This window comes from Salmo salar, chromosome 02, assembly GCF_965601325.2.
Source record: "Salmo salar chromosome 02, fSalSal1, whole genome shotgun sequence".
NCBI classification, from domain to species: Eukaryota; Metazoa; Chordata; class Actinopteri; order Salmoniformes; family Salmonidae; genus Salmo; species Salmo salar.
The window spans coordinates 66,048,886-66,070,660 of record NC_138292.1 but is presented as its reverse complement, the minus strand read 5'-3'; the positions used below and the strand labels follow the sequence as shown (position 1 = coordinate 66,070,660).

Genomic DNA, 21,775 nt, shown 5'->3' with positions numbered 1-21,775 from the left:
GTTAGAGGCTTCTGTAGGGGAGGGTCAATGCTGTGCTACATATACTGTGGTGTCTGGGTTAGAGGCTTCTGTAGAGGAGGGTCAATGCTGTGCTACATATACTGTGGTGTCTGGGTTAGAGGCTTCTGTAGAGGAGGGTCAATGCTGTGCTACATATACTGTGGTGTCTGGGTTAGAGGCTTCTGTAGAGGAGGGTCAATGCTGTGCTACATATACTGTGGTGTCTGGGTTAGAGGCTTCTGTAGAGGAGGGTCAATGCTGTGCTACATATACTGTGGTGTCTGGGTTAGAGGCTTCTGTAGAGGAGGGTCAATGCTGTGCTACATATACTGTGGTGTCTGGGTTAGAGGCTTCTGTAGAGGAGGGGTCAATGCTGTGCTACATATACTGTGGTGTCTGGGTTAGAGGCTTCTGTAGAGGAGGGTCAATGCTGTGCTACATATACTGTGGTGTCTGGGTTAGAGGCTTCTGTAGAGGAGGGTCAATGCTGTGCTACATATACTGTGGTGTCTGGGTTAGAGCGCCTTCCCCATCTCTACCACTATTTTGTATTCCCTCCCTCCCATCATTCTCTCTCTCTCTATCTGCCATAGTACACAATCCCAGTTGTCCTGCAGCGTTTTATTTCCGACTTCATCTCATCTGCTCATAGGAGGATTAGTATAAATCCCTTTGTCCGATGGCAGCAGTGTGTGTGTGTGTCTCTATCTCTCTGTCTGTGTGTGTGTGTGTGTGTGTGTGTGTGTGTGTGTGTGTGTGTGTGTGTGTGTGTGTGTGTGTGTGTGTGTGTGGTGTGTGTGTGTGTGTGTGTGGGTGGGTGTGCATCTGTGTGCGTGTGTGTGGGTGTGCATCTGTGTGTGTGTGTGTGTGTGTGTGTGTGTGTGTGTGTGTGTGTGTGTGTGTGTGTGTGTGTGTGTGTGTGTGTGTGATAATACCTCCAGCACCCTGTCTCAAGGTTTCTTCTACAGCTCCATCTCTGTAATCTCTTTGTATGAATCTCCCCCAGGAGGAAACATTGTTCTCTGATCTGATGATGATAATCTTCATTAAATGACACTCCATGTAGTAGGTCAGAGATTTGTTGTACTTACTTGTCATGCAAGGCATGTTTATGTGTGTAGCTTCTAGCATAACGTGGGTGGTAGTGTGTCTTATGTTCTTATCAGGGTATATCAGTGTTTATGTACAGTATGTGTGTGCGTGCTTGTGTGTGAGTGTGAGTGTGTGTCACTGTCTGTCTGCCTGCATGTGTGTGTGTGTGTGTGTGTGTGTTTGCAAGCCGCTCGTTCTTGGCCGACTCTCTCAGGCTGTCTCAATAATTGAGATTGATTAGAGAAGGAAGATGCTTTGTGCCCGTGCCCGGAAGGATAGATAGAACGAAGTGAAGGAGGAGTGTAGAACAGGAGAGGGGAAGAATGAGTGGGGTGTAAAATGAAAGGCAGAGCCTGAGGTACAGTCTGGGCCTACATTTAACAGCAGCCCACTGGGGTTAACTCAGCACTCTAAAGAGACTCTCTCTTTTCTTTAGTCTTTAGTTTTTTTTCCACTCTTTATTCTTTTATTTTTAGCTGTACTCAAAATTTAGCTATACTCAAAATTCATTCTCTCTCTCTTTCTCTCTCTCTCGATCTCTCTTTCTCGCGCTCTCTCTTTTCTGTCTTCCTCAAAGAATATCATTTGAAAGCTAGTATAAAGGAAAGAGGGAACAAGAGAAAGAAAGAGTGTGTTTGTATGTAACCCCTCATCAGTTGTGTGTTCTATAGATTTACATTGCAACGTGGTTGAAGTCCAGATTTACATTGCAGTCATATCAGTTGTGTGCCACCATGTTGTTAACCCTACGCCCCCAGTCAATCAATGCTATTGATGTTATGGTTATGCACAGAGCCTTCTCTCCTCTGTGTTAAGCTACATACACTAGCAGACTAGCTAACGTGAAAGCAGATTGGTGTAGTTCTCTCTGTGCGCTATTGGAATCTGACTGCTACAGATGTAGGATCTTAATTTGATCATCCTGTTGCTGGAGGAAATGTTTAACAGACTTGATTTCCCCTCACGAAAAATGTATCAACCATTCATTATAATCCACGTAATAATTCACCTTTCCTGTTGCTGCAGGATTATTTTCCTGCTGTAGCAACCGGTTCAAATTAATATCCTACCTCTGTACTAGCAGGTGGGCAGTAGTCAAAACAGAGCGCAGGGAGTACATCACTTTGGGTGTTTTTTTGATAGCAGGTGTACACACTAACTCCCCCAAAACCATTAGTGACTCAGTGTACTGGTAATTACTTGGTTTCTCATCATGATAGCTGAGTAATAATCTTCTTATCCATCTGGATTTCACAACATTGATATTGTAACGCATGGGTGCAGGAATCAGGCGCAAAGAGCAGAGGGTAGGACGAATGCAATTTAATACAGGACTGAATACGATCACGCCAAAATACACTAGGCGCAAAACCTAGACCGGGCCAAAACAGGACCCACTACAGTACTGCGTAAAAGCAAATAAACACGTCCACCAACACTACACAGGAGAAACAAGCCCGCACAACAGCAAGCGGGCATTTCCAGCTTAAATAGCTCCTAATCAAACCCCAACAAGGAACAGGTGAAAACAATCAGACCCAACCAACCGAAAAGGGAAAAAGGGATCGGTGGCCGCTAGTAGACCGGTGACGACGACCACCGAGCACCGCCCGAACAGGAAGGGGAATCGCCTTCGGTGGGATTCGTGACAGAAATGGTAAACAACTGACTGTAAAGATAAACAACGTGCTCCACTCCACCTTATATAAACTTAGATCAGGTGCTGGGTACTTGTCGAATTGTGGTGATATTGATTGCTGTTGCCCCATGCACGCTGAGGAAAGGCTCATACCCGCGGCAATAAAAATATGTTCATTTAAGTTTATTCTCCGGAGTGCTGTCCTATTTTTGTTCTTTAAACAACTGACTGTAGCGTATGTGGCTTGTTGATGGAAAGGAGTCCATGTTCCAAGGCTAAGCATTATTCATCAATCATTGTCATAATAAGAAAAGTATTAGTGTTAATATACACTAGTACAGTATTTTACATAAATGTATTATTCAAAGAACATGGTTTTCCGTAGTGGAGGATTTGACAACCACTTAACCATACGCATCATCAATAATGATATTAAATGTCCTTTAGACTTCGTGTGTATGACACTGTCTGCGTCTGTGTCCCAAACAGCACCCTATTCCCTATGGGTCCTGGTCAAAAATAGTGCACTACATAGGGAATAGGGTGACATTTGGAACGTAGACAATTATATTTTAACGAGGTAATAGTTCCAGGTCATTTACCCTGTGTGGGTCTCAAATGCCACCCTATTCCCTAGAGAGTGCACTGCCACCGTATGGGCCCTAGTCAAAAGTAGTGCACTATAGGGAATAGGGTGCCATTTGGGATGCAACCCCCTGCCTGCATAAGGGTCTGTTAACAAAAGCTATAGCTGATTCAATGCACCACCTCCCAGTCTCAGCTCAATATAGCTTTCAGTCAATACACAGTACACAAGATAGCACTGTCCCTCCAAGCTTCTGATGATTGCTGTGTCACTCTACCTCGAAGACACATTTTATTTTTTACACCTAAAAAAAGCCTAACCTTGTCATCAGTAATAATAGGACCGTTCAAAAGGGGGAAAACATTTACCTCAGTTCAGTCAATAGATATTACAGTAAAGATATTTCAGTGCCTCAATTCGCTTCTGATTCTGCTGTGTCACTATGGCTGCCTTGAAGGCACGCTTTGACACCTCAAGAATATCCTACATAACTTCGTCATAAATCATGATAGGAGAGTTCAAACGGGGTAACCGACTGCCTGAGGCCCACAGTATGACCACAAGGCATAACATAGCCTTTTCATTATTCTGTTTGTTTTAAACCTACGCGCCTGTGACTGACATCATTTTGAATTAAAGACTATAATAGAGCGCAGTTGCCCACCCATTGTTTCAAAAGAATAACAATAACATAACAAAAATAGTTTCTTAAAGAGGCATATCACCTTTATAAAGGGTCATGATAGTCCTTTCATTTTTGAGAAAAATATCTATAGGCCTTTCTACATTTGTGGAGGAACATTTTCATTAACATTTTGTTAGCATTGTCACTAGCTCATTGTATGGGCTTAAAGAGCTATGACATGGACCTAATATCACTGTTATGGACTATCCTATTACTGTTAAAGTGTGCTAGCTGTAGCATTTTGCTAGCTTCCGTCGTGGCTAGCTCAGTCAGTATATTTTGGTTTAACAGCCTGGGCTCCAGATGTGTTGTAGTCAGACTCACTGATGTGTTTCCTAACTAGAACTCCCCTGGAAGGCTACTCTCTCTCTCTGACAGCTCCAGGCCCCGTCATCTTAAATAGACAGACAGGCAGACCTACAGGCCAGAGTTGTCATGTCTTGTCGCCATGCTAGCTACTGTAGCTAGACAGACAAACAGACAGAGAAATAGCTAGATAGACAGACAGAGACAGACATCCTCTTAGATGATGTAGCTACCAGACCTGGGTTCAAGTACTATTTGAAATAATTTCAAATACTTCATCTGTGCTTGATTGAATAGTCCCAATACTTTAAACCCTGTCCATCTGGCACTCCAGGCAGGCAAACAATCAAAGTATTTTACCTGATTTTAAATAGTATTTGAACCCAGGTCTGACTGTAGCTATCTAGCAGGGCCAGACTTTTCTCTGTCTGTTGGCATCCTCTATTTATAGTGTAAAGGGGACAACATGTGTTCATCCCAAATGGCATCCTATTCTCTACAGAGTGCACTACTTTTTACCAGATCCTATGGGTCGTGGTCAAAAGTAGTGCACTGTATAGGGAATAGGTTGCCATTTGGGACAAGGTCCATGTCTTCCTTCCCTTTTATCAGTGGATGTGAAAGAACACCCTGCTGTGAGCAGGCGTAGGCCCTCAAAGGACTTTACAATGTTTCTCACTAAATTGGTCTAGATGGGAAGGTTGGAGCACTCGGATTTTCATTGACGTTTTTGTCTTATCTTTCTTCTCCCTTCCGCCTGGCCTCCCTTTTCCTTCACTCAGTTTCCCTCCCTCCCTTCCTCCCCCTGACTTAGTTTTTCTACCCCCCTCCCTCCCTTTCTCTGACTGAGTTTTTCTATACCCCCCTTCCTCCCTCCCTTTCCCTGACTCAGTTTCTTGACTCCAGACAGCTGTAAATGTTGCAGTCCCCCTTTAAGAAATCCCGAGGAAGTGTCAGAGAAAGTCAATAGACAATAGTGATGGACTGACACACAAACTTCATATTGTGGCTTGACTGTGACCTCTGATTTCACTGCTTCACATCAGACAGCGGTAAACATTAAGAAACCCGGAGTGTCATAGAAAGGTCACCTGACAGGAAATTGCCTCGGGTCGATCAATATTCTAACGATCAGAAAGGTCTGCATGGTGTCCTGTCTGCCCTGTGACTCAGCATGCAGAAGACGACACTAACGTTACATCAGCACACACTCATGCTTACTGTATAGACACGTATGCACACAAACATACAGAGGCACACACACACACACACACACACACACACACACACACACACACACACTGTCCACCATGATGATATACCCGTTTAGATGGGTTGGGAATTACTACACATAGTCTTTAGAACAGTCTACTATGATATACTAGACTAGCAGTCCCTTTAATAAGAATAAGAATAATTATCATTATAATAATGATAATAATCATCAATATAATAATTATTATAATAATTTGGTGGGTGCTTATATTTGTCTTATTTCAAATGTGTTTTTTCATATCCCACCCTCCCTGAGACACGCAGTTTGGGAAGACATCCAGTCTCTGTTTCATCTTCTTTTAACTGCGGTTACATAAGATGTAGGACTACTGAAGCTACAGATCACCATGCTGCCCATACAGTATCTATGGACATCCATTAAGTCTCACACACACACACACACACACACACACACACACACACACACACACACACACACACACACACACACACACACACACACACACACACACACACACACACACACACACACACACACACACTGTTTATCTTGACGTAATGGTAGCTGTCCTCTGTGTGTTGTCTCTGTGGACATGGCCTTGGTATAGGAACTATAGTCATATAGTCATGTTGAGCAGTTATTTAGAAAGCAATTAACCAGACCACAAAACATAGTGAACTTAAACACAAGCTGGTTTGTCGTCCAAGGATTGTGTGGGTGGATGGGTCGGTGTGTTTGCATCAGAAGTGTCAATGTCAGTATCTTCCTATGATTGTAGAGTAAATAAAATATTGTCTGCTCTGCAATTGACAGAAATGAAATGATGTGAGAAGAGAAGTGGTGCACTCTCACCTTTCACTTTCTCTTTTACTCTTTTGTTCTCTCTACTTTATTCACTGTTCCCCACACAAAGAGCACAATACGCTCAGTTGGTATCCTGTGTGTGTGTGTGTGTGTGTGTCTGTGTGTGTGTGTGTGTGTGTGTGTGTGTGTGTGTGTGTGTGTGTGTGTGTGTGTGTGTGTGTGTGTGTGTGTGTGTGTGTGTGTGTGTGTGTTTGTGCACTCATATGTGAGACTAATGGCAGTGTACCAGTGAGGGGCCTGCACAGGGGATAATCGCTCTTCACACGAGTCATTACCACTGATTTGACCTTTGACCTGGTGACAGCCACCAGATTGGGTACAGTAGGAAACAACGACAGGATTGGTTGCTCTACTATTTGGAGAAACATGCAGCTCTCCTCTAACTAGCTATCATTCCCTCTACATGTCATCCTTCCCCTTATTCTCTTCATGGTTCTTTCCTCCCCTTTTATGTCTCTTCCTTACTCTTTTTCATGTCCTGTCAGTCCCCCTCTCTGTTTCTCGCAATGTTTTTTAAATGTAATTTGTCAACGTATTGTGATTTGGAATCTACGAGGAAAATACATTGGATTTGAAAAAAGTCATCAACTACGTTGTTTTGTGGGTAAAATTTCCCTCAACTGTTTCCCTCAAAATGTCAAACACATGTCATCATTGTAACCAATTTTCAACACAGACAAACTATGTTGAATTTGTACACTACATGACCAAAAGCATGTGGACACCTGCTCGTCAAACATCTCATTCCAAAATCATGGGCATTAATATGGAGTTGGTCCCCCTTTGCTGCTATAACAGCCTCCACTACTCTGGGAAGGCTTTCCACTAGATGTTGGAACATTGCTGCGGGGACTTGCTCCATTCAGTCAAAAGAGCATTAGTGAGGTCAGGCAATTAGGCCTGGCTCGCAGTCGGCCTTTCAATTCATCATAAAGGTGTTTGATGGGTTGAGGTCAGGGCTCTGTACAGGCCAGTCAAGTTCCTATGACGGTGCCACGTTGAAAGTCACTGAGCTCTTCAGTAAGGCCATTCTACTGCCAATGTTTGTCTATGGAGTTTGCATGGCTGTGTGCTTGATTTTATACACTTGTCAGCAACAGGTATGGCTGAAATAGCCAAATCCACTAATTTCAAGAGGTGTCCACATACTTTTGTATATATAGTGTACCTTTGAAACAACGTCAGATCTTCAAGGTAATATCCACTATAAGAATGCAATAGGCTGGACAGCATCTCTTACTGGAGTGTTGATTGATCTGCAGCTATCCCTTTGGTCTCACATCCAGGGTTTTAACCAAGCCCAGCTTATTTTTGATATTTGTCACTGACTACGACCTGCTATCGTGAGAATTATTGTTGTGAAATCTCCACCTAACCTCTACAAGATTGGTGGGTCCCCCTCGGGACGGTTGAGCTAACATATGCTAATGAAATTAGCATGAGGTTGTAAGTAACAAGAACATTTCCCAGGATGTAGACATATCTGATATTGGCAGAAAGCTTCAATTATTGTTAATCTAACTGCACCGTCCAATTTACAGTAGCTATTACAGTGAAAGAATACCATGCTATTGTTTGAGGAGAGTGCACAGTTATGAACTTGAAAATGTATTAATAAACCAATAAGGCACATTTGGGCAGTCTTGATACAACATTTTGAACAGAAATACAATGGTTCATTGGATCAGTCTAAAACTTTGCACATACACTGCTGCCATCTAGTGGCCAGAATCTTAATTGTGCCTGGGCTGGAATAATACATTATGGCCTTGCTCTTGCATTTCAAAGATGATGGTACAAAAAAATACATTGTATTATCTTTTACCAGATCTAATGTGTTATATTCTCCAACATTAATTTCCACATTTCCAAGTGTTTCCTTTCAAATGGTATCAGGAATATGCATATCCTTGCTTCGGGTCCTGAGCTAAAGGCAGTTAGTTGGGTATATCATTTTAGGTGAAAATTGAAAAAAAGGATCCGATCCTTAATCGGTTTTAAAAGATTCACTTGCTATCGAAGTCATTCCAAAGGGTAGGTTCAACAGAGCAAATTAACTCTAACCATACTTATCATACATATCAATCATATAACATCAATGATGCTATTTAGGCCTATATAACATTTGGGAAGTCATCAACAGCTATTCTATAAATTCAGCTCAGGATTCAACTAAAAATAGCCAATAAATAAAGGCCTTGGGTTTCAAGCTCTGGTTAATTTCAAATAGAATTTACAAGTTAATCATAAATATGTTGGATTCACATCTCCATCTCAACCAAAAATACAAGTTAAAGAATAGGATTAAATCAAATCAAATCAAACTGTATTTAAAGTGCATTTAAAATTTGATTTGATTTATTCCTAAACATACATTTTGGGTTGAAATGGAGACGTGACGCCAACAGATCAATTATTCATTTGTAGATAAACTGGAATTAAATACCAGACTCAGTGGCATAGATGGAGCTAAACAAGCAGAAGATCTCCTTCAAAAGTTGATATTTGTTTTCGTTGACAATCAAACACAATTCAATTTCACTTTTTCAATACGGTAAATAGCCTATTACCTTGTCGACAAGTTAACAAATGATATGTTGGATTCATGTCTCCATCTCAACCAAAAATAAAAGTTAAAGAACAGGATTAAGCCAGTTGGAACTATCCAAGCAGCAGATACTTCTCCTTTAAATGTTGCGTTGCGTTGTCAACCAAACATAATTCTATATTACTTTTGTAAGACAGTAAATAGCCTGATGTAAGGCTTTACTGCTGTCACGTCCTGACCAGTATAAGGGTTATTTGTTATTGTAGTTTGGTCAGGACGTGGCAGAGGGTATTTTGTTTATGTGGTTCGGGGTGGTGTTTTATGTAGTAGGGTGTTTGATTTATTATTTCCAGGGTTTTTGGGGTTATGTTCTAGTTTTTGTATTTCTATGTGGTCTCTAGTCTTTTGTATTTCTATGTCTAGTTTATTGGGGTTGGACTCTCAATTGGAGGCAGGTGTTTTCTAGTTGCCTCTGATTGAGAGTCCTATATATGGGTATGTGTTTGGTTAAGTGTTTGTGGGAGATTGTTTCTTGTTTTGTGTGTGTGAGCATGACAAGACTGTTTTGTTGTTCGTGAGTTCTTCTTTTGTTATTTTGGTGTTTTCTTGGTTTAAAATAAATACAAGATGAGCATCCACATTCCTGCTGCGTTTTGGTCCTCCATTCCAGACGACAACCGTTACAAGTGCATTGATCACTTGCGCCATGCTATTAGATTGTGCTATTAGATCAAGCACAGTGATAACACATCCAAAAAATAATATTAAGTTGTTGTATAAATAAACAAAATATCTGACATTGTATTCCCATTTGAACTTTAGTGTGCTTTTAAATGGTTGAAAGCGCAGTGATAACACATTTAGGTGACAACAAAACCAAAAATCCGACATTGAATTTCCATTAGAATTTGGTTGTGCTTTTAGATGGTTGAAAGCATAGTGATAACACATTGTTGAATTCCCAAACGTTTGGCTGTCGTTTTGAGTGGGTGAAAATAGGTTGGAATCTTATTGATGCGTATCTACCAAATATTACCCAATTTTCCACATTGAAATGATGTGGTGTGCCCAGTGGGTTACCTTCTCTTTCACAGAATAGAGAATAGGTTTCACGCTCGTCCTCATTCAAAGGCAGATTTAAAAGAGAGGCTGTGAGAGCATCACAGTGAGTTCCAGGCTAAGACAGATGGAACTGAGCCGTGATATTTTAGCTACATGTTCCATTGACTTTCCTTTACATTTACATTTTTACATTTTAGTCATTTAGCAGACGCTCTTGTCCAGAGCGACTTAAATCTTAAAATAGCTAGGTGGTACAACCACATATCTCAGTTATAGTAAGGGACCTGGGTCTTGACTGCTATCTGGGTCCAGTGTTGCTGCAGCGTGGCCAGGGATTCTCCACAACCAGGACTTGATCCACTATCTTTGGAGCCTCCAGCTTCTGGCCAATCAGCAGCACAGCCATCATGCACCGCACCTGGTGATAGAGAAAGGCCAGTCCTTTGATCTCAAATATGATAGGTCTTATGGGTCTGTGGCAGTGGGCATGGTAGGGTGAGCTTGATGGACAGACTGGACCGTGGCAGACAGGATGGTCCTCCGGAACTGCAGCACTCCTTGCACAGGTTGTGGAAGTCGTGGGTGCCCTCATAGCGTTTGGCAGCCGCTGCCATCAACACTACATCCAGAGCACCACATGGGAACTACTAGTACCGGTATGTTCTGGACTGACAGTCGCAGTGTGCACTGAATCCCTCCGCAGCAGGTGACCAGTCAAGAATCCTGGTGTCCTGGGGCAGGACTCTGTTCAGCATCTTCACATAAGGGAGCTCCGCCGCGTCCACTTTGTTCTTGACTTCATCGTAGACATGGAGCGCAAGTCTATGGATATGACCTGGGAAAAGTCACTGACTGCTTTGTCGGTTCAGCCACAACAGTGATAGTTAGAACTCTGGCGATCCTGGATCAGTTGAGTCTTCATAAGAGCCGGGCCTCCACAGTGTTGTCTGTGTTCTCCTGGACAGCAAGCGCAGTGCAACATGGCACCGAGGATGGGTCGAGATATCAAACAGTCGGTCCCTCTTTTTCCTGCCACCAGCATCAGGCTTCTGTTAACCTTCCAAAGATACTCATTGAAGAGGTAGGGTTTCAGATGTTTTATGAAGATGGGCAGGACTTTGATGTCCTAGCTTCAGGGGAAGATGGTTCCACCATTGGGGTGCCAGGACAGAGAAGAGCTTTGACTGGGCTGAGCGGGAGCTGCCCTCCTGTACGGTTGGGAGAGCCAAGAGACCAGAGTACTCGGGTTGGGGTGTAGGGTTTGAGCATAGCCTGAAGGTAGGGAGGGGCAGTTCCTCTTGCTGCTCCGTAGGAAAGTACCATGTTCTTTCTTGTAGTGGATGCGAGCTTCGACTGGAAGTCAGTGTGGAGTGTGAGGAGGAGAAGGGGTGACATGGGAGAACTTTTGATTTAGTCATACACACACACACATACACTGCCATTTGGCCTTTTTTCTCATCAGTTGTTATCACAGCTTTCTCCGCTGTTACTCTGACTGATCACCAGAACCCACAGACAGACAGACAGAGACTGCATGGGCCATTGATTCTCTATAAATCACACAACCACACACTGACTGGCAACTCTACTGTCAAATACTGTCGGAGTGACTGACTGCCTGCCACCGGAAGAGTTTGTAGCCTGGTGATGTGATGCAGTAGATTATCATGGATTATGAACTGCTGCCCACACAGCAGATTTGCTGCTTCATCATCATGTTTTACCAAATGGGATTTTTATTACAGTGTGACCTCATGAGGTAGAGTCAGAAGACACAGCATGGGTTATTGATGTCTAGAAATCACAGATCACACAAGACAGACAACACTACTGACTGACTGTTAATTAACACTACTGTCAACTACTGACTGACTGACTATCAAACTGACTGATTGACTGCCACCGGCTGACTGGCTGACTGCCTGCCTGCTACTGGCTGAGCCTGACATCTGGATTAAATGGATTATGATACAGTAGATTAAAACGCTTTATATGACAGATTATGATGTTTTATGAAACTGCCCACACACCAGATTATTTGATGTTTCATCTGCATGTTTTAGTATAATGTGATGTCATAGAAGTTCAAGGGTCATGTATTGAGATGGGATGTGGGTCAAATGTCATAAAGTCAGAGTGCAAAGTATAAAGTAAGTTCTAGACCTGGTGTTCCCTTAGATTGGTCAAAACATATAGATTCAATAGTTGTTAAGATGGGGAGAGGTCTGTCCGTAATAAAGAGATGCTCTGCTTTTTTGACACCACACTCCAAAATGCAAGTCCTGCAGGCTCTAGTTTTATCTTATCTTGATTGTTGTCCAGTCGTGGTCGAGTGCTGCAAAGAAAGATCTAGTTATGCTGCAGCTGGCCCAGAACAGAGCGGCACGTCTTGCTCTTCATTGCAATCAGAGGGCTAATATTAATACTATGCATGCCAGTCTCTCTTGGCTAAGAGTTGAGGAGAGACTGACCACATCACTTCTTCTTTTTATAAGAAACATTCATGTTTTGAAAATTCCAAATAGTTTGCATAGTCAATTTACACACTGTCACGTCCTGACCATAGTAAGAGGTTATTTTCTATGGTATAGTAGGTCAGGGTGTGACAGAGGGTGTTTTGTGTTTTTCTATGTTTTCTATTTCTACGTTTAAGTTATAGTTTTTCTATTTCTATGTTGTTGTTTTTTGGGTTGATCTCCAATTGGAGGCAGCTGGTCCTCGTTACCTCTGATTTGAGATCATATTTAAGTAGGGGTTTTTCTTCCTGGGTTTTGTGGGTTGTTATATTTTGAGTAGTGTTTGTTTTTCTCTGCGTCACGGTTTGTTGTTTTGTCAATTTCAGTTATTTATGTTTTGCAAGGTTTCATGGATTTAATAAAATGTGGAACTACAAACACGCTGCACCTTGGTCCGCTCCTTTCGACAGCCCTGACACACACAGCTCTGACACACACTTACCCCACCAGACATGCCACCGGGGGTCTTTTCACAGCCCCCAAATTCAAGAACCAAATTCAAGAAAGTGTACAGTATCATATAGAGCCATTATTGCATAGAACTCATATTGCTCAAATGAACAGCAAACCTGTTTTTTTTAAAAAAACAGATAAAGCAACACCTCACAGCACAACTCCCCTATTTGACCTAGATATTGTGTGTATGCATTGATATGTAGACTATGTGTGCTGTTTTTACATGTAGTTCTGTCCTTGACCTGTTCTGGTCTATTAATGTTCTGTATTATGTCATGTTCTCTGTGGACCCCAGGAAGAGTAGTTGCTGTTTCGTTACACCTAATGGGGATCCTATTAAAGAAAGGAATAATAATGAGCTGTTATTGTAACTACAGTATTGTTACAGGAAGGAAGGGGCTGGATGTTGTTTGTGTATCAATGGGACTTGTAGAAAAGGGAAACCAGCTCGAGATGTTTTCACCGCTCATATTGTGTGACTCTTTTGTGTTGCTATAGTAACCCCCCCCCCTCTTACTGCTTCGTGGACGGGTCATTGCAGAATGAAGCAAGGAAGCATGTATTACTCATTTATTTACCTGGTTAAATAAATGAATGATTCAATTCAATTCTGACAGATGTAGCTAACGCTTTCTAGAGATGTGTCTAGTCTGGAGACTGGGCATTAAGGATAAACCAAACTGAACGCGATCATGCTGAAAATGTTTGTCCACCTCAATCAACAAGGTGAACAGAAATGCCATATGATATGCTATCAAAACCTTTATGTTGTGTGATATAGTAAGGACACTGCTCTTGATTTATGGTGGTCTTGGGATAAAGCCAGCAGCATACACACACATAAACATACACACACACACACACACACACACACACACACACACACACACACACACACACACACACACACAATCTAAACCAGATGGAGAGCGGCTGAGCCCACACTACATGACCATAACCGTGACTGAGATTTACCCTGTCACTCAGCAACACCAGAGAGGAGAGAGAAAACACACACACTTGTCTTCTTTTCCTTTCCATTTCTCTCTTTCACCCCTGCCTCTCTATATTCATCTCCCTCTTTCCCATGTTTCCTTCAATTTTTCATTTGTCAGCTCTATCGCAGATCTTTTTCCGTCAGACTAAAGTCATGAGAAACGTTATGAAAGACACAGCATGTCATCGCCTGAACATAGTTCCAGTTAGGTCTGTGGATGACTCATCACTTGAATTCATTCTCAGGCGAAATGTCTAATGTAGTGGAACTGAACTCTGAAGAAATAAAACGAGGCATCTCTCTATTCTCCTTCACTCATTATTCTCAACCCTGGTAGTCTCTCTTTCTCCTTTCTCTCTCACTTGTTCTCACACACTCGATTTCTTTGTCACACGTACTCCCCCTCTCTCCCCCCCTCCTCTCCTCCCCATCCCACCCCTTCTCTCTATCTCTATATGTGGGTTAGAGAGTTCATTTAATCAAGCCACAGGAGAGGACAGTGACGTTCAGCGTGCAATAGAATCCCACTTAGAGGGACCAGTCTGAACCCATAAAGTCCCAGTCCTCCTTCATAAAGAAACTAGATTCATCATTAAGATAATGACACATTTAAAGGTCATGTTTACATTGGCCAATTTAAGTACTGTGTATTCTACACTGTATTATTGATTGTGTGATCAATTGTGAAGGTTAATATACTATTAATCAACCAAATTTAAATAAACATGTAAGATGAAAAAAAGATAGATAGAAAATAGAAAGATAAAGGAGAGCAAGGACTGGGATGACTCTCTCTCTGTCTCTCAGTATTTTTGTCTGGTTCTTCTCCAGTCCTCAGAGAGTTGTAGTGTAATGGTGTTAAGCCACTTCCAAAACCAAGCCTAATGCATTTCCCTTAAATATTTCACCACCCCTTCTCTCCAAATGTGTGTGTGAGTTCCTTGACAAGCCTCTCCTGGTGCCTGAGTGACACAGAGAGAGATCACTAGGTGGTTTTTGGCTGTTTCCTTGTGTTAGCTGTTCTGACGAGGAACAAACACATGACAATAAAAAAAAAGAACGGATATGGCGGTGGAGGGAGGAAGGGGGGAGGGAGGAAGGGGGAGGGAGTGCTGTATTTGAAATGCATCAATGCATTATGGAAATTGTCCTCCTGTTTGAGACATGTACGTATACCGCTCGTGCATGTGCGTGCGTGCGTGCGTACGTAGGGTGCATGTGTGTCGTGTACTGACCTGCTCATGCGTGTGTGTGTAATTTACATCCCAGCTGTATAGAGCAGCATACTATCTGATGCAATGTGGAACAAGCCTAGCCCAGGTCTTTGTCATGCTGTGTTAGCGCTGTGCAGCTCCCTACCGCTTCTCATCTGGCTGACAGCTACCCTTCAAAACCAGCACACTGGAGCGATCTGGCAGAGCAACCGAAACAGACTTGACACGCACACACACATACACACACAGAGGAGAAAAGTGACATTTTTACTCGGGGTCATTTTTCGAGGCTACAGTATGCCATATTCCTATTACTATTGTGCTATGCTGACAGTGTTGTAAGTCGTTATTCTGGAGTCATTATTAGTGGGGAATACAGTGTAGTAAGTCATCATTGGTCGACCATAGATTGAGGAAGGAGGAGAAGGAGGTCGAGGAGAAGGAGGAGAAAGGGAACAGTCTACTGTGGGTGATTTTTCAAGGCTATACCATATTTCTCTCCAATGCTGATAGTGGTGTATAATATGGAGAATAGATATTAGTGAGGGATTTCAGCCAACTACAACATAACACCGTTACGTACGGTTCCCTGACTACAGGAAGTATGGTTGTTATGGTAGAATCACACCTTTTAAAGCCCTCCTCCCGCATAACACCATCTGTGTCACACTCAGTGTGTGTGTGTCCATGTTTTTTTTCTCTTGCATCAGGAGGGTTAATCCTCATTTATATGATAATCTCAACACATCATTACCTGCCCCTCTCCTTCTCTCTCGCTCTCTCTCCATCTCTCCCTCGCTCCCATCAGTATCTCGCATGAGAGGTGTCTCGTCGAAGTTGACAGTGAAGGAAATTGGAAGTCTTTGTTGCCGTGGCTCGTGGTGTGTGTGTGTGTGTGTGTGTTTGTGTGTGTGATCCACAAGGCTTTGTTGCTTTGGCTCTCTCCCCACGTGGTGGGCTGACTTCAATACACCATGTTCTCTGACCCAATTTGTATGAGCATGCATACACACATTTACACACAGAAGCGCGCACACACACGCTTACACATGCGTTCAAGCTCAGAAGCACACAGCCACACAAACACGCACTCACACACACACACATGAAAGTACACACGATCACACCCGACTTTCTCATAGATATTACGTTAAGAGTGGTAGATGCTGTTAGATGGTGACGTTATCACCTCTTTGACTGTGTTTCAGATAATGATGGCCTGTGTGTTTGTGGCTGTGTGTGTTCTAGTTGCCGGACCAGTAACCGGAAGAGCCTCATTCTAACCAGTACATCACCCACTCTCCCTCGACCACACTCACCTCTCCCTGGACACATAGGTAAGGAAATTGGTTATAATTAAGCATTAAGACATGAGGGGGTGTGGTATATGGCCAATATACCACGGTATATTGGCCATATATTACAAACTGCCGAGGTGCCTTATTGCTATTATAAACTGGTTACCAATGTCATTAGAGCAGTAAAAAGAAATGTTTTGTCATACCCATGGTATACGGCCTGATATACCACGGATATCAGCTAATCAGCATTCAGGGCTCAAACCACCCAGTTTATAATAACAGTTAATATTCTATTTACAGTGATGTATAATGGGCCAGTTTGGTTCTTTGTAGCTCAGTTGGTAGAGCATGGTGCTTGTAAGGCCAGGGTAGTGGGTTCAATTCCCGGAACCACCCATACTTAAAATGTATGCATGCATGACTGTATGTTGCTCTGGATAAACATTTCTGCTAAATATATTAACTATTATAATGGCACTTCATGTTTGTTTCCTGTCTCTCCACAGGAAGTAGTCCATTGGACAGCCCAAGGAACTTCTCCCCCAGTGGCCCTGCCCACTTCTCATTTGCCTCCTCTAGAAGGTAAATAGCGTTTGGAATACTCAATACATCTGCTGTTTACATATAAAGAGATTTTATCAAGTTATATAAAGGGATTAAAAACCAGCAAACGCTCTTAGCAGGTCCCTTTTTATGATCCTATAATCTAATCTAGCAGCAATATCTCTAAATCAGATAATCCTACTACAACCAAAAAGCCTTTGGCTACACTGCATAAACAAACACATTGTCATACCAATACCGCCATAGTAGCAATCAACTGGCCATTCTTTTTTGAAGGAATATTTTTCGTTTTGTGGGCAGGCAGGATAGTAGAGAGGAAAGACAGAGAGAGTTGCTGAAATAGCAGTAGGCTGGATTTGAACCCCTGCTGCAGCCGTATATGTGCTCCAGAGGCAGTAGCTTAGAACGCTAGACCACCCTAGGCCTCGACTGACCATTTATTTAAGCAGTGACAATATTCCAGTGGCACACACACAGTGAAAGGGAATTCAGTAAGGTTATTTACTCCATTATGCTGGACAGAGACAATTTCCCCTCTTTGCACTCCCCTGTCACACGGCATGACAAAGTGTGTGTGTGTGTGTGTGTGTGTGTGTGTGTGTGTGTGTGTGTGTGTGTGTGTGTGTGTGTGTGTGTGTGTGTGTGTGTGTGTGTGTGTGTGTGTGTGTGTGTGTGTGTGTGTGTGTTGTGTGTGTGTGTGTGTGTGTGTGTGTGTGTGTGTTTATGTGCGCGCACAGACGGATGGGCCTCTGAGTGCCAGGATGTAGCCAAAACCAACATCCATCATGACTCCAGCAGTATCAGACAGATAGAAGGACCCACAGAGAGAGGGAGAGAGATATGTGTAGCAGGTCCCCAGGGAAGCAGAGGAAAGGAAGGGATTATTGGCGCAAAAGGCAATCCAGGTGGTGTGAAAGAAATGTGAAACATTAAGCTTTCTGACTTTTTGGACAGAAGGAACAATCTATTGTAACACATGACGCAATTCTTCCTGCTCTCTTCCTAACCCCCCTCTCTCTCTCTCTCTCTCTCACTCCCACCCTACCCCTCTCTCCCTCTTATCTTTTGCAGGGCGGACGGTCGAAGATGGTCCCTGGCCTCTCTCCCCTCCTCTGGATATGGCACCAACACACCCAGCTCAACGGTAACTACAACTGACCCATTTTTACACAGACGGTAAAATGTGTAAGAACAACAATCTCTAATGACAGTTGTCCTTATTATCATTTATTGTCCTAACTATTTATGTTGTTTCATCTGTGTCTGAAACGGACAAAAGAAAACTCAAATAAAAAGACTAAAATCATTGTAATAACTTGTCCATTTGAACACCACACTCTAGAGGTTCTTTCATATTACCAACATGACATGATCTAGCAGCATGGAGCTCTATGGCCTTGTTATCAGAGTTACTGTTCCTTTCCTCAAGGCACTTCCATTGCTTCATGCCTTGGTCCCTGATTTGAGTAGACTTGACAGTTGAAAGCAGGACAGAGGAAAAACTATCCAGTCTTTTTCTTCATAATAACCACCATATAACTGTTAAAGGGGCAATCTGCAATTCAAACCATAATCAGTGGAAGTAGTAATTGCAGATTGCTCCTATAAGTCATGAGACATGTGATAGGGCGAAAATCATTTTTTATTCTAGCTCTCATTCATGCAAATTACATTAGTGAAACTTGACATTCCATGCATGAATATGTATTTATACGCTAGAATGTATTTCCATATATTAAATGATGCCCTGCTTGGTATGCAAGATGCCATTAGGAAACTCATGTTCTGTGGAGTTGATGTTCTACTTGTTTTGTTCTGCTCTTAAAACGATTACACGGCACACTAGCAGCCTTCTGGTGCCATGTGCAGGTACACACACACACACACTGACAGACAGACACACACACACACACATACACTGACAGACACACACACACACACACACACTGGTAGACACACACACACACTGACAGACACACACACACACACACACACACACACACACACACACACACACACACATACACTGGCAGATACACACACACTGACAGACACACACACACACAACACACACACACACACACACACACACACACACACACACACACACACACACACACACACACACACACATTTACAGACACACACACTGATAGACACACATACTGACAGACATACGCACGTACACACACACACACACACACACACACTGACAGACACACACACACACACACTGACAGACACACACACACACACACACATACACTGGCAGATACACACACACACACACTGACAGACACACACACACACACACACACACACACACACACACACACACACACACACACACACACACACACACACACACACACACACACACACACACACATTTACAGACACACACACACACACACACATACACACACACACACTGGCAGACACATACACACACACACACTGGCAGATACACCACACACACACACACTGGCAGACACACACACACACACACTGACAGACGCACACACTGACAGACGCACACACTGACAGACACGCACACACTGACAGACGCACACACTGACAGACACACACTCACTGACAGACACACACACTGACAGACACACACACTGACAGATACACACACTGACAGATACACACACTGACAGACAGACACACACACTGACAGACACACACACTGACAGATACACACACACTGACAGATACACACACACTGACAGACACACACACTGACAGACGCACACACTGACAGACACACACACCAACAGACACACACACTGACAGATACACACACACTGACAGACACACACACTGACAGACGCACACACTGACAGACACACACACCAACAGACGCACACACTGACAGACGCACACACTGACAGACACACACACTGACAGACACACACACTGACAGACACACACACAGACAGACAGACACACACACTGACAGACACACACACACTGACAGACACATACACAGACAGACACACACACTGACAGACACACACTGACAGACACACACACTGACAGACACACACACACAGACAGACACACAGACAGACAGACACACACAGACAGACACACACTGACAGACACACACACTGACAGACAGACACTGACAGACAAACACACACACTGACAGACACACACACAGACAGACACACACACTGACAGACACACACTGACAGACACACACACTGACAGACAGACACACACACTGACAGACACACACACTGACTGACAGACACACACACTGACAGACAGACACACACACTGACTGACAGACACACACACTGACAGACAAACACACACACTGACAGACAGACACACACACTGACAGACACACACACTGACAGACACACACACACTGACAGACAGACACACACACTGACAGACACACACTGACAGACACACACACTGACAGACACACACACTGACAGACACACACACACTGACAGACACACACTGACAGACAGACACACACACTGACAGACAGACACACACACTGACAGACAGACACACACACTGACAGACACACACTGACAGACAGACACACACACTGACAGACAGACACACACACTGACAGACGCACACACACTGACAGACAGACACACACACTGACAGACGCACACACCAACAGACACACACACACTGATACACACACACTGACAGACACACACACACTGACAGACAGACAGACACACAGTGACAGACACACACACACTGACAGGCACACACACAGACAGACAGACACACTGACAGACACACACACACTGACAGAGACACCCCTCCCACACACGTACCAAAGCCTTCCCATCTATAATTTGTGCTGTAGATCTCAGCTGAATAGTTAAAAGGTCCCTTCCCGCTAGTGAACATGGATCTATCCCATAATACTACCCATGCAGAACAGAACTAAAAATAAACCAGCGGCTTGGATCAGATCGGTTGCTAAGATGTACGTTCATAACCTGATTTATCACTGTGGCTGATGACTTGGCTCAAAGAGAACGTGTGTGTGTGTGTGTGTGTGTGTGTGTGTGTGTGTGTGTGTGTGTGTGTGTGTGTGTGTGTGTGTGTGTGTGTGTGTGTGTGTGTGTGTGTGTGTGTGTGTGTGTGTGTGAGAGAGATAATAAAGTAGAAACAGAAAGTCAACCGGTCTTAAAAACATCTCCTCCTCTATCCATTGCTATCATTCAGTTAGCTAAACTGAGGGATAGAGTGAGGGATGGAGTGAGGGATGGAGTGAGGGATGGGGGGATACAGACAGAGATTGAAAGAGAATACAGAAAGAGTCAATGAATAGTGAAATGTGTGTAAGAGAGAGAGAGGGGGAAAAGAGAGACAAAAAAGACAGGAAAGAACGAGAACACCCCCCCACAAACATCCCCCTCTCTTCTCTCCCCCTCTCTTCTCTTCCTCTCTCCCCTCTCCTCTCCTCTCTCCACCTTCCTCTCTTCTCTCCCCCTCTCCTTTCTTCTCTCCCCCTCTCTTCTCTTCCTCTCTCCCCTCTCCTCTCCTCTCTCCACCTTCCTCTCTTCTCTCCCCCTCTCCTCTCTTCTCTCCCCCTCTCTTCTCTTCCTCTCTCCCCTCTCCTCTCCTCTCTCCACCTTCCTCTCTTCTCTCCCCCTCTCCTCTCTTCTCTCCCCCTCTCTTCTCTTCCTCTCTCCCCTCTCCTCTCCTCTCTCCACCT

General features: G+C 43.5%; 1 protein-coding gene and 1 pseudogene across 3 annotated transcripts in view; one reads left to right on the top strand and one right to left on the bottom strand.

Moving 5' to 3' along the window:
* The window catches only part of LOC106589837 (microtubule-associated serine/threonine-protein kinase 1), an 87,597-nt gene that overhangs the window by 26,960 nt on the left and 38,862 nt on the right, over window positions 1-21,775 (top strand). For all 3 annotated transcript variants that reach the window (XM_045707909.2, XM_045707903.2, XM_045707916.2), the window contains 3 exons: window positions 16,451-16,539; window positions 17,010-17,085; window positions 18,139-18,211. In XM_045707909.2, the coding sequence (XP_045563865.1) occupies window positions 16,451-16,539; window positions 17,010-17,085; window positions 18,139-18,211 (238 nt within the window). The remainder of the gene's footprint in view (window positions 1-16,450; window positions 16,540-17,009; window positions 17,086-18,138; window positions 18,212-21,775) is intronic.
* LOC145863943 (tRNA pseudouridine(38/39) synthase pseudogene) lies at window positions 10,318-12,989 on the bottom strand (annotated as a pseudogene).